Raw genomic sequence first — 13,673 nt, 5'->3', positions numbered from 1 at the left:
TGCTTTTTGTAAGACCACTCCAGAGAGAGGAGTAAACAAGTGTTTCCAGGACAGTCTCCCGAGAGTGAGGAAGGCAGATGACGTAATAAAAGCAATGTTAGTAACTGAGTCACTCACTCAACAGTGGAGCAGAGTATACAGGGTGAATACTCAAAAGTTACAGATTTTACAAGAGCAATCACTACACTGGAAGGGATGAGGAGCACTAAAAAGACTGCCTTTTACTGTATTTGCCCCTTTAAGACTCTGTGATCCTAAATTTACATTTTTAAACTTGGGATTTTTGGAAAGACAACACTATAAAACACATAAAAACAAATGCCAGGTACACGATGATTCCATGTGCTGTTTTACACACACGGAATGCTGTTCTGGGAAAATCTCTTTGGGTAACATAAATAGTTCACAGCAAGAGCAGTAGGGCAGGTCCCCAAGTGTATGTATCCAGTTGAACTTTAACAACCCCGGGGTGAGGGGCACCGTGTCTTTGCAGTGGAAGAAACCTCATCTTACTTCTGACTCCCCCAAAAAGGAAATATGAATAGCCCCCTATTGTCCAGAAGCCCTACTGATAACGTAAACAGATCATTAACACACATTTTGTGTATGTTTTATAGCTGATGTTCTTACAATAAAGCTACAGAAAAGAAAATGTTAAGAAAATCCTAGAAGAAAATATGCTCACAGTACTATACTGTATTTATCAGAAAAAAAAAAAATCCGCTTACAAGTGGACCCACACAGCTCAAACCCGTGTTGTTCATGGGTCAACTCTTCTTCTAATTCACAAAGACATTTGAGGCAAAAGGGAAAAAACACACTTAAAAACCCACAAGCACAAATAAACCAACTTTAATAGATATTATTTCATATTTATATAGCGCCTTCTTCAAGAACCTTAGATGCTTTACAGACATTATATCTAATTAATCCCCACAACAACCCTGTGAGGTAGGTATTACTCCCATTTTACAAGATAGGGAGACTGAAGCACAGAGAGGTTAAGTGACTTGCCCAAGGTCACACAGTTAAATTCACTGAAGAGCCAGGACCGGAACGCCTTAGCCTCCCAGCTCCCAGTTAAATACCTCATGAGAGAAATCTTTAATGAAAAGTATCCTTAAAGAAAGTATCAAGAGTAGTATGTTATGAAAGTGAGGCCTTTCTACTGCCATCACAGAAAAAGAAAAAACCCGATACTGATGGTTAAGAGGCAACAAGACCCATATATTACACATTTCCTTTCTCCCCTTCTCCTGAAGTCTCATGGCCCCTGTCTTAAGCAATCTTCTAAAGGTAAAGTTTCCAAGACGGAAACCATACGACTTAGCAGTGAGACTTAATTTAGAATATTTACTTTCAGTTACGATAATTTATAGAAATTTTTATTCCAATATACAAAATATGGGACAGCCATCCCAACAAACATGTACATAGTTAGAGAGCAATCAGCCACCATTTACAACTTAACCCCGCCCTTCATTTCCGTCACAGTCAACCAACACACAACCTCACAATGCTTTCTAGATGGGTCACTTTTCTTACTAAATACCTGCACTTTTTTCCCCCAACCCTAACCCTATGTTTTTAAAGTATACTGAGTTTCTGATAAGCTTCAAAACATTTTATGTAGATGCAGCTGAACGAACAGTAAAAAGGAAATTGAGAACTATCACCCCACAGTCCCTCCCCTGACAAATCATACTATCAAACACCGTGTGGATGTGAACAGTGTGTGACTACCAAGGAACTCAATAAAAATGCTAGAGCTTGCTTTAATATGAAATGTAACCTTGCCTTTTACTGTGTTTTTTAAAATGCAAAATGTAGAAACATGGCGCCGTATTCCAATGCTGGACCTCTACGCAAATGACTTCATCTATCTTTCTTATCCATGCTGTGGCCTGGCTCAAGCACAAACGGACTCAGCCTCACTTTACGTCTTTCTCTGTGCCAAAGGCTGTGGAAACACAGCCTTGAGTGCCAAGACAATTTGGTTTAAGCCCTCAAAATAAAAAATGTATCCACTTCCACGTCTGTGACCTTCCCCACATTCTCTGTCGTGATTCTCTGTGCAATGTTGCCATCAGGCAGGCTCCATAATTTGTATAAACCCCCTCCAGCCAGCGTAAGGCTTTAGCAACTCTAATCTTAAAAAGTAACTTGTCAAAATACATCATAATTTTCTCCCAGCACATCTTGTTTCAACAGCCCAATTAGCCAAGTGACCCTGTTAAAAGATCAGTTCATGGAACGAATAGGTGAAGTCATTTCCTGAGCTAAAAGATACAGATAATAAATGTTAATAAATAGCAGCAGACAAAAAAGTTTTTCGTTTTTTTTTTTTCATATTCAACAGTGTTAGTAAAATAAGTTTAGAAAATTACAGCAATTAAAAAAAAGTTACTGCCTAAAAGGACTTAAAGGACATCCAAGGCCTGATCATTCTTCTGAATATGTATATTCAACTATTTCCTGCACGGTACAATGGGCCACCGTCTGACAACTTACTGATGATGCGTGGGAAAGTGTCAACCGCAATGGTTCACGTACATTTTACATCACATATATTACTTCTTAAAACTCCCAACAGAAGGAAGTCTTAACAAATGCCAGGTTTAATTTCTGAACACTCTTCCAGTAAGATCTGTAAAGATGAAGGGGTGGGGGGAGAGAAAAGGACTTGCTCTGTGTGCTCCTGGTCTGCGTCACCAACACTTGATCCTGGGCGGGTTCGTGGCAGCCACACAGGCTGCTCGGGTTCTGACAGATCACTTCTTTCCAGGGTAGAGAATGACATTTGAAAAGAACGTAACTGCTATGACACGAGGTTTCCAAACATGGCCTCAACCTGAAACGTTAGAGTACTTAAGAATTCTAAAGACTGGTGCACCACTGAGCCAGAACTTCTTTTATTGTTCCAACTGTGACAGGGAATTTTTGATAGCTTTTTATTATACTGAAATTAAAGCTGAATATTGATTTATAAACTATAACAAAAAGGACAAATGTTTAGCCAGAGATATCAGTTCCTCCTGAAAAAGAATATTTACCTCCTCTTGTTGCAATTTTTCTTAAGGTATCCTACGATTTAAAATAGAGTTTAAAATTCACCTTAAAAATAGAAACAAACAGAAGGACTAGTTAAACTGACAAAAACTAATAAAAATATGCTCAAATTTACTGACAGAATCATGGGCACTTCACACAATACTTAGACTCTACCAGTTTTAAGTAAAATAAATAAGAAAAAAATTATAATTACAAAGCCAGTCTTTCCCCTTGGGGAAACAAAAAGCCACTTCTGACCAATTGTTCCCTACATATACATATACTGTATATTATTATAAGCTTCTTCAGAGAAGCAAAACATATTTGTCTTCCTGACACTGGATTCTAGTTATCTATTAATTTTTACATCAGGAAGGCAACTCCAAGTGTTGGGCCCAAATGTAGTTCTGGTTTACGCTTGAAAAGACCACCAAATACTCCTTCTGTGTATCTGCAACACGGGCAAAGTTACACAGCGTGTGCAATCCTCTCCTTAAGTGATTAATACAACCTAGCACGGATTCCTAGTCTTTCTACTGCACCCCCAAGGAGTTCAAATCATTATTGGTGCAATTAACAAAGAGAAATGCATGTCAATTACTGGAAGGCTGTTTTACAAGAGGAGCTGCTATCTCTGATCTCACTTCCTTGTTGTGTGGAACTGCAGACAGCATGATACCTGAGCAAATAAATCAACTACCATGATAGGAAGAGCGTGTTAATCCACAGTCTTTGCTTTATTGTGTGCAAAGTGTGCTACTGCCCCCTGAGCTTCCTGCATTTCTCTTTTCTTGAAAAATCAGTGCTTGATCCTTTCCAAAATAACCAGAGAAGAAATGAGGCAGAAAGTATCTCTTCATCACGGTCCCTCTCAGTCCCGAGACTGATAGAAAAGGATGTAACCAGACTCAGAGTTCTTTGAGATATCTGATGTCAACCCGTAGAATTCTTCAATAGCTTGTGCATCTATTTTCTGTGAGGTAAAATGGAAACGTTAGTACAAAAATGAGCTCCTGGAACTGCTTTAGTTCAGTAAAATCTTCCACATTTCTTAGAATTGTGCTTTTTCCTTATTTTTTTTTCTTGGTAATTACACACACACACATATTTAATTTGCCAACATACAGTGTAACACCCAGTGCTCATCTCATCATGTGCCCTCCTTAGTGCCCGTCACCCAATTACCCAATCCCCTTATCCATCTCCCCTTCTGCGACCCTTCATTTGTTTATAAAACAGCTCTGCACAATAAGAAAGGCTTAAATTAAAAAGACTGATCATGTCCATACACATTCTCACCAATGTTGAAGCAAACAGGGCTCTCATATACTGCTGGCAGAAACGGAGAATGGGACAGAGACGCTGGGGAAATGTTTAGCATTATCTTTTAAAGCTGAACATACAGCTACCCTTTCATCTAACAATTCTATTCCTCAGTAATAGAATTACCTGAACTATATGAAACCATCAATTCCCAACCATTTGTGACCTACAAAAATGGCTAAATGGCAATTTCGTATGGTCCTACCTAACGTACACCCAATAAAAATGAGTGTGTGTGTGTCCAACAAAAGACTTAGATCTGAGTGATCGAGGCAGTTTTATCGGTAATAGCAAGGGACAAAAAGGCACATTTCTACCTTGTTATATCCTTACAAGGCAACCAAAATGGACAGCTAGATACAAAAGAAGTCATACTGGAGAAGTCCATTTATATTCAGAGGTAAAATTAATCATAATGATCAAAAACAAAATACTGGGTTCAGGGAATGGTGGACAGAGGGGAGGAAAGCCATGAGAATTGACCAGGAAGAGGATGGGGGTGGTGGGGCTCAATAAAGAGTGTTGAAAATGTACTCAGTCTTCATCTGGAGAGAGATTACTGTGTGTGTGTGTGTGTGTGTGTGTGTGTGTGTGTGTGTGTGTGTGTGTTCGTGCATTCACATACAAAAAATTCAAGTGTTGCTTAAGATTTGTGTACTTTCTGTATATTATGGCTCAATAATTTTTTTTAAACAATGAAAGATTGTTTTAAACTAGCTCTCTTGTTGAGGGAGCTAGTTTAAATTTGTTTTATTCTAAGCATTTTTAAGGTCACCTGACCATTCAAGCATGAGGATTGGTTGTTGGGGACAGTAGGAATCTGACTGCAATCTGAAGACCTCGACATTTGTCCCATACTCGTAACCTGTCATATGAATGAGAAGCTGGGAGAAAGAAGAGTAAAATACACACATAACTTTGAAGAAAGATAAGAAATTCAGGAACTACTTACTTCTACAATGTCGTCATCAAACAACAACCAAAACTCATGACTCTTAACTATTGCAATATAATGACCTCGATTGGGACCACTAAAACAAAGAGAAAGATAAGTTAATTTTATACAATGTTTATTAATACCATTCTTCTATGCCCTCAACTTCATGTTCTATAAAGTAGGATAATAACTGAAACTGACAAAAAATACTCCTTTATCTATTCTTCCCCAAAATATCAAGCTACATTGCTGTGAACTGGCATTCAATTTTAAAATCAAGTAATTATTACTCTACTTTGAGATATAACTAGCATTCTCTTTATATAAAGCTATGCTATTCAAATTATTTGTTGTATCTGTAATAATTATTTTTAAAATAGTCTTCAAATTTGTTTCTATGAAAAATTTAAATATATCTATTTTTTAGCATTTTGAGGGAATGATGGGGCCACAGCCCCCCAAGCTAAACTATAGAATAACGCATGTAGAATTTTTTTTTCTGTCTTATTCCCTTGGCCATAGTTTTTCTCTTGAGGAAAGAACATGCGATGCCTAAAAAAGCAGATATCAAATCTATAGTTCTAAAATCAAGCTTGACCTTCATAAACTTCTTTAAAAATAAATGACATTGTATAAGGATTATCAGTGCTATTTTTAAGTACCTCGATCTTAGCAACATTATTTGAATTGTCTCTGCATCTCATTTTAAACAATTCTGCGATAAAGAAATCTAGAAATGCATAAAAATGCAAGTAGGATTATTTCTAAAAAATGCTTTATAAAGGACATGGCAAAGATTTTAATCTCTCCCAGTTTATGTATGACTTATTATAAAAGCTTCTATATAATTCTTTATTAAGTTATATTTCTGTTGTAATTATTATAGAATTTGAGGTAATTTTTGATACAAATTGTGGTTTATGGTGAATATTATCTTAAAAGTAGCAACATCAGATAATAGAATAAGCAGCATCCTGTGTCTGTCTAGGCTCCTCTGATCCTGCTAGGTGAGACGAGTACCTTAGGTGACAAAATGACAAAAACAAGAGTACAGAGGAAAATGCCTCAAAACTTTCTTTTAATGCTTTAAGGCTTTTAATGCTAAAACAAATCTTAAAAAAATAAGCTATAAATATGTATTTATATTTTCCCTGTTTCTATAGGGTTCCTCTAAGAATTTTTTTTTTTTTTTTAATTTGTAAGTTGGTGAACATGAAGAAAAATCCCAGAAAGGCTGAGGAACAGCACCTGAGGGAGAGGGAGACAAGTGGGCTGAGGGCTGGTAGGTATGAGACTGCAAAGGGTAGGAAGCATTCTCCTTTGGCAAAGAGGTAGTTTGAACAACAAACAAAAGTTAATTACAGAAACTATAATAAGATGAGGGAGGGCTGAAGCTAATAAATTTATACCTAAGAAAGCTGTGAATTAGGGATTTGCATTCTGAACAGAAAAAACACTCGGTTCAGTACATATGAATGCCTCCTGTATTGGTTGCTGTGGGGATTAGAAAGATACCAACAATGCCCGGCCCTGAAAACACTGTGACTACAGCAGAGAACCCTCCAAAAACACAATACAGGGCCAAATAGGATATAAGAGTAGAGCTGCAAGGGTCGTGCAACCGACATATCTCATCCAGCAAGAGAGGAGGTGGGAAGGAGAGGGCTGAGGAGTCAAGGGGACCTGAGATGGGCTGCAAGGATCATACTTAATGATTCTGCAAGCACCTGCTAGAAATCTACTATGCCCTAGACATTAAGGAGAGAGAACATGTAAGCTGGACTGGCACAGACTTAATAATGATGAGCATCCTCCAGAGTTGAAGGATGTGGCCAAAGCACACCCTTTATCCTTGCAAATGAAATATAACTATGAATAAATCTTATAAATAAAAAATAAGAAAGATCTGAAAATGTTATTTATCTTTTGTTAATGGACAAATTATTTCCTGTCTTAAGAAGTGTCTGTTCTCATAACGGAAAAAGACCTACAGAATGATAAATATAATAGAGTCCCAAAGCAGTAAGTAATGGCTAGCAGTGCGCAGCCAGCAGTTCTGTGAACACAGAGGCTTGGCACAAAATGGAGCCGGGCTGGACAGGACAGAAGACCACCCAGGATATCCTCCATAGAGGTTTAAAGGGCTGGGGAAGGGGAAAAGGCAGGGGGAATAACAGTGAGAGAAGAAGGAGTGCGGCAGGGGGCTCTGGTTGTGATCAGGAATCTCAGAGTTCGTGGCCTCGTGAGTAGAGCAATTCCAAAACTCTATCATAATCTAAGCAGACCGAAACTACTCACTGTTCCCGAATTTGAACAGGCTAAAGAACAGTAAGGGAGGACCTGAAAGGGCAACATGATGATGTTGTTATTGTTATGCAAACGTAGCAGCAACTAAGTGATGTGCATTCCCCCTTTAAACCTACACCACAGCAAGGTCGTTAATTAATATTGTTTCCTTTTTAAACAAGTGAAAGCCGGCACTCAGGGAATTCTGTATGAAGTCATACCAGCCATAAATGGCAGGATCAGAACTGAAAGCCAGGTTTCTTGGACTCTAAAACCTCTGGGTTCAATCACTGCACCAAGGCTGTTTCCTCCATTCAGATGTCTCTACCCTTCCTTTAGAAAGAGAATGTTCCAAACATGGAAAAGGAAGATTACTGCTGAGGATGGGAGACTGGGAGGTAGGCCTGACAGGGACAGTGGAATTACAGCAAGGTGACCACCCTCCTGTGTCCTTACAGGTTCTGAACAGAAAGCTGGGAGGGACAGCTCAAGGTGAGAACGTCAGGGACTTTTTTTTTTTCATTGGCTGTAACATGCTGTTGGTACAAGCTTCCCCAAGCCATGGGGAAAAGAATGAGTGTCTCTTTTAAAATTATTACAGGAAGGCAGCCTGGGTGGCTCAGCAGTTTAGCGCCACCTTCAGCCCAGGGTGTGATCCTGGAGACCCGGGATCGAGTCCCATGTTGGGCTGCCTGCATGGAGCCTGCTTCTCCCTCTGCCTGTCTCTGCCTCTCTCTCTCTGTCTCTCATGAATAAAATCTTTAAAAAAAAAGTATTACAGGAAATTCTAAACAATCAATGAAGACTGCATGTTCCAAATATAAATTTTGATTGTGTGATGCTCCTGTAGTTTTGAGAATATTTTGAGCTATTTTATAAATCCACATACACAGAATGACATATCATACTAAACTATCAGGAAATAAATATACTGACTGACAAAATTAAAAAAAAACGTGTCTTTAAAGATGATTTCCAAAGCCATCTTAAATGTTTTCATAACCATGAACAATTAGTCTCAGAAATAATTTATTTCGCAAAATCTATTTAGGCAGCATCATTTTTACCAACAAGAGGGAAAGAAAGAAGAAAAAAAGAAAAGAAAAAGAATAACAAAGAGGTCTTCAAGTTCCTTTATAGTACTATTTATAGAACAATAAAAATAAAATTTGGGCAATAATGTTTCAATATATAAAAGCTTAAGGAGGAAATAAGTACACTGTATCTGAAACACCCCATTTTGCAATCGTTACCCTGATACTGAAGCCCTGAAGGTCTGCCCTGGAAGCACCCAGGACGATCCCGAACACCTGCCCCAACGGCCAGAGAGCGTCGCAGGCTCATCCCATGGATGCAGTTACCTTCCACAGTGAACCACCACAGCAACAAGGTCGTACATTCTGTCAGGATTGGTTGCATCGCCAGAGGTGTTAAACAGACGAAGTTCTAAAGGAAAAACTACCCGGTAAGACAGTTTTGTGTATCGATGAAGTTGATCCATGTATTTAAACCTCTTCAGGTGCAGAGCTAGAATCATGGGCAGTTTTTTAACTTTCATCCTATTCAAATAAACATGGAAACAAAATTTCATGAAAGGCATTCATACCACGTCCTTAAAAGAACTATCGAACTTTATGACTCTAGTAACAAACAGTTTTAACGGTTGCTTTTAATAGCCCAGCACTGCCCACTTTTGCATAGTTCTACCAATTATTTTTCTATTGGCGAAGCAACATTCTAAACATCTTAAGACTACCCACTCTGCCCATCACCACCAAACGACATAATCTGACTTTGCACTCCATATGGCTTCAAAATAGACAGACTGGCATCAGTTTTTTGTTAAGAAATCCTTATTCTGGAATACAGATCCCTAAGGATAAGACTAACTGCATACGATACCAATGATGAGTGGAGGAAAACCAATTCCTTGCAGCTGCTTAACTTCTTTGGATGTGAGACTGAAAGCCATTTGTTCTATCAGTCTATATAATTCATAATGGCTGGAGAATGGGGCACAATGAGAAAAGCATTAAAGACCATTCCACGAACGGTGTTTGGCAGAGATAAGAAATAACTCCATATTCAGAATAATGACTACGTGTATTCTAGAAAGAGAGTTAAATAATTTGCAAATTTAGGAGATAAGTCTTTAACTATAAAACAACTGGTTATCCTCCACATTTTAAATAATCTTTATTGTACCCTTAAATGTCATTTCTCCCTGACATGACTTCTCTGCTCCTACTTTCCTAAAGAGTTTATTCTTCTGAAGGTTCAGCTCAAATGTTGTAATCCCTGGCATAAATAACTTCCCCATCAGCACTTCACAGAATCACTGTGTGTGTGTGTGTGTGTGTGTGTGTGTATACACAGTTTATGACACCATAAAATATTTAGATTATGAGTCTTTCTCTTCTAGGATCTGAGATCTTGGCAGGTAGAAACCTTTTTTTTTTTTTTTTTTTTTTGTCACTTTATTTCTCTATCAAGCAACATGCCTGGCACATGACAGATACTTGACAAATGTTGTGGAACCGAATTCTCTATGTGTTCAATGAAGCAAAACACTTTTCATAATTAAAAGATGAAATTTATTAAGCCATTGCCTCTAATGAAGTGAAAACAAGAACCATTCTATAGCACTACACTAAATCTGCATCCCATAAATCTTAAATGTGGTGGGCAGCTTATTTTTCCAGAAACATTTACTATTCTACCCTGGCCTTTGAAAAACATTAGCAAGAATAAGCATAAGCAGATAATCATTCCTATTAAGAAATCTAGCAGTAAGGATTCTTTATGGCCTTTGCCTCAGTAATTCCACTTCCAGAACTGAAATATATCATCTCAAATGCAAGATTTCTGGAAAAAAAAAAAATCGCATCTAGAGTTATTTTATATTGTGAAAAACTGTGAAAATCCTAGATATAGGCATATCAAAGATATTGTGGGTTCAGTTCCAGACCACTACAGTAAATATCACAATAAGGCCAGTGAAATGAAATTTTTGGTTTTCCAGGACATACAAAAGTTAGATTACGCTATACTGTAACTAATAAATGTGCAAAAGCATTATGTCTAGAAAAACAATGCAGATACCTTAATTTAAAACTATCTCATTGCTAAAGAAAAAGTAAACCACCATCTAACCCTTTAACAAGTCATAATCTTTTTGCTGAAGAAGAGGATCTTGGTTCACTGTTGATGACTGTTGACTCATCAGGGTGGTAGCTGCTAAAGGCTGGGGTGGCTGCAGCAATTTCTTAAAAGACAACAATCAAGCTTGCCATCTTGACCCTCTCTTCCTTTCATGAACAATTTCTTTGTAGCATGGGATGCTGTTCAAGAGCATTTCACCCACAGAACTTCTTTCAACCTGAGAGTCCATCTTTCAAACCCTGCCGCTGTTTTATCAGCTAGGTTGATGTAATATCCTAAATCCTTTGTTGTCACTACAACAATCTTCACAGCATCCTCACCAAGAGTAGATTCCATTTCAAGAAACCACTCTTTGTTCATCCATAAGCAGCAGCTCCTCATCCGTTTGAGTTTGATCATGAGATGGCAGCAATGTGGTCCCATCTTCAGGCCCCACTTCTAATTCCAGTTTTCTTGCTGTATCTAGCATATGTAGTTACTGCCTCCACTGACGTCCTGAACACCTCCCCTCCAAGTCCTCTGTAAGGGTGGGAACCAACTTCTTCCAAACTCCAAACAATGTTATTTTGACCTCTTCCCATTTTTCTTAATGGCATTCCATTTCTAGAAAGTTTTCCATTGACTGCCCAGATCCATCAGAGGAATCACTTTCTATGGCAGCTAGACTTACGAAATATATTTCTTGAAAGACTGGAAAATCAAAATAACTCCTTGATTCCTAGGCTGTGGAATAGATGCTGTGTCACAGGCAGGAAAACATTCATCTTGTTGTTCATCTTCATCAGAGCTCTTGGGTGACCAGGTGTATTATCAATGAAGAAACAATATTTGAATCTTTTTTTTTTTTTTTCCTGAGCAGCAGGTCTTTACAGTGGGCTTCAAATACTCAGTAAACCATGTTGTAAACAGATGTGCTGTCATCCAGGCTTTGTGGTCCCACTCATAGAGGACAGAATAGATTTTGCATCATTCTGAAAGGCCCTAGGATTTTCGGAATGGTCAATGTACACTGGCTTCAACTGAAGTCAGCAGCTGCATTAGCTCCTAACCAGAGAGTCAGCCTGTCCTTTGAAGACTTCTCTAGCTATGAAAGTCTTGATGGCATCATCTTCCAACAGAGAGTTGTTTTGTCTACATTGAAAATCTATTTTTTAGATTAGCCACCTTCATGAATTACCTTAGCTAGACCTTCTGGGTACCTCACTGCAGCTTCTACACCAGCATTTGCTGCTTCACCCTGTACTTTGTTCTGGAGCTGGTTTCTTTCCTTAAACCTCAGGAACCAACCTCTGTTAGCTTCAAACTTTTCTTCTACAGCATCCTCACTTCTCTCAGCCCTCATAGAATGACAGAGTTAAGGCCTTACTCTAGATTGGGCATTGGCTTAAAGGAACACTATGGCTGGTTTCCTCTTCTGTTCAGACCACTCGAACTTTCTCTGTATCAGCAAATAAAACTATTTTGCCTTCTTATCTATCATTCATGTGTTCACTGGAATAGCACTTATAATGCCCTTCAAGAACTTTTGCCTTTGCACTCACAACTTGGCTGACGTTTGGCACAAAAGACCCAGCTTTTACTCTGTCTCAGCTTTCAACAGGTCTTTCTAAGCTTAATCATTTCTAGCTTTTGATTCAAATGTAAGAGACGTGACTTTTCCTTTCACTTCAGCACTTGGAGGCCACTGTAGGGTTACCAACTGGCCTAATTTCCATATTGTTGTGTCTTGGAGAACAGAGGCCAGAGGAAAGGAAAAGATGTGGAAGGATGGCCGGTGGACGGAGCAGTCAAATCACACATTTATCAAAGAAGCTCATCATCATATTACGGGCACTGTTTGTGGTACCCCCAAACAGCAAGAGATATGTAGCTGGATTCAGTTTGCTAATGTGTTGATTTTCACATCTTTGAAATATCACAAGAGGGGTATTACTGGTCTGTAATTTTCTTGTAATACCTTTGTCAGGTTTTGGTATCAGGTTTATGCTGGTCTTAAAAATGTGTTGGTGATCATTCCCTCTTGTATGAAGGAGTTTGTATAAGATTTATTGTGCTTTGCTTTATTGCACTTCACAGATTACTGCCTGTTTTTTTACAAGTTGAAGGTTTATGGCATCCCTGAGTCAAGCAAGTCTATTGATGCCCGTTTTCCAACATACAAACCTCACCTGGTGATGATATAACAGTTCTACTAAATAGAATGATGATTTTTTTCCTCATGTTTTTTCTAAAGACTAATAACTGTAAAAATGGGAAGATTCCTTTATATTTTAGCAAAGTAATAATAAATATGTAACAAGCATCTTAAAATATTAGCATAGTATATTTCTCCACCTGAAGATTTTGGATTGCTAGCCTCCAGAATTAGCAAAGTAATAATAAATATGTAAGAAGCATCTTAAAATATTAGCATAGCATATTTCTCCTGAAGATTTTGGACTGCTAGCCTCCAGAGTCCTAATACATTTCTGCTGTTTATAATCCACCCAGTCTACAGTGTTGTGTTCCAGCAGTCTCAAAGGACTGAGGCAGGGTATGTGTGCCAGGGGTGGTTGGGGATGTTGACTACAATGTGGCGACAAAATACTCACTGCTGACATGACACTAACCATGAGTAGGACCTGCAAGAGTAAGATATGGAAGAGTAAGATATGAATCTAGTTATGAAAATGGAAGAGTAAGATATGAATCTAGTTATGAAAATGGAGCAAATGGGAAGAACTTGCCCTCAGAAATAAGAATCTCAATTACTACATCAGGGCAGCAGAGACAGTGGCCACGATAACTTGATGCTGAGTGGCCTAGGCACTGCACAAGTCTTCCCCAATGCCTCATACAGACAGCACTGGGCCTGGAAGTGGGTTAGGCTAAAGATGGCATCAAGGGAGCAGGGAGTGAAGAGAGGAAGGATGTG

The 13,673-nt window shown here is 38.5% G+C and overlaps 1 protein-coding gene across 4 annotated transcripts in view; it reads right to left on the bottom strand.

Moving 5' to 3' along the window:
* Nucleotides 1-836: 836 nt before the first annotated feature.
* Nucleotides 837-13,673, bottom strand: part of USP12 (ubiquitin specific peptidase 12) — an 88,111-nt gene continuing 75,274 nt past the window's right edge. For all 4 annotated transcript variants that reach the window (XM_077868299.1, XM_077868300.1, XM_077868301.1 and 1 more), the window contains 3 exons: nt 8,959-9,156; nt 5,327-5,405; nt 837-4,024 (listed from right to left, as the gene is read on the bottom strand). In XM_077868299.1, the coding sequence (XP_077724425.1) occupies nt 3,923-4,024; nt 5,327-5,405; nt 8,959-9,156 (379 nt within the window). In that variant the 3' untranslated portion in view covers nt 837-3,922. The remainder of the gene's footprint in view (nt 4,025-5,326; nt 5,406-8,958; nt 9,157-13,673) is intronic.

This window comes from Canis aureus, chromosome 24 (genome assembly GCF_053574225.1).
Source record: "Canis aureus isolate CA01 chromosome 24, VMU_Caureus_v.1.0, whole genome shotgun sequence".
Lineage (NCBI taxonomy): Eukaryota > Metazoa > Chordata > Mammalia > Carnivora > Canidae > Canis > Canis aureus.
The sequence above is the reverse complement of the archived record's forward strand: the minus strand, read 5'-3'. Positions and strand labels throughout refer to the sequence as shown.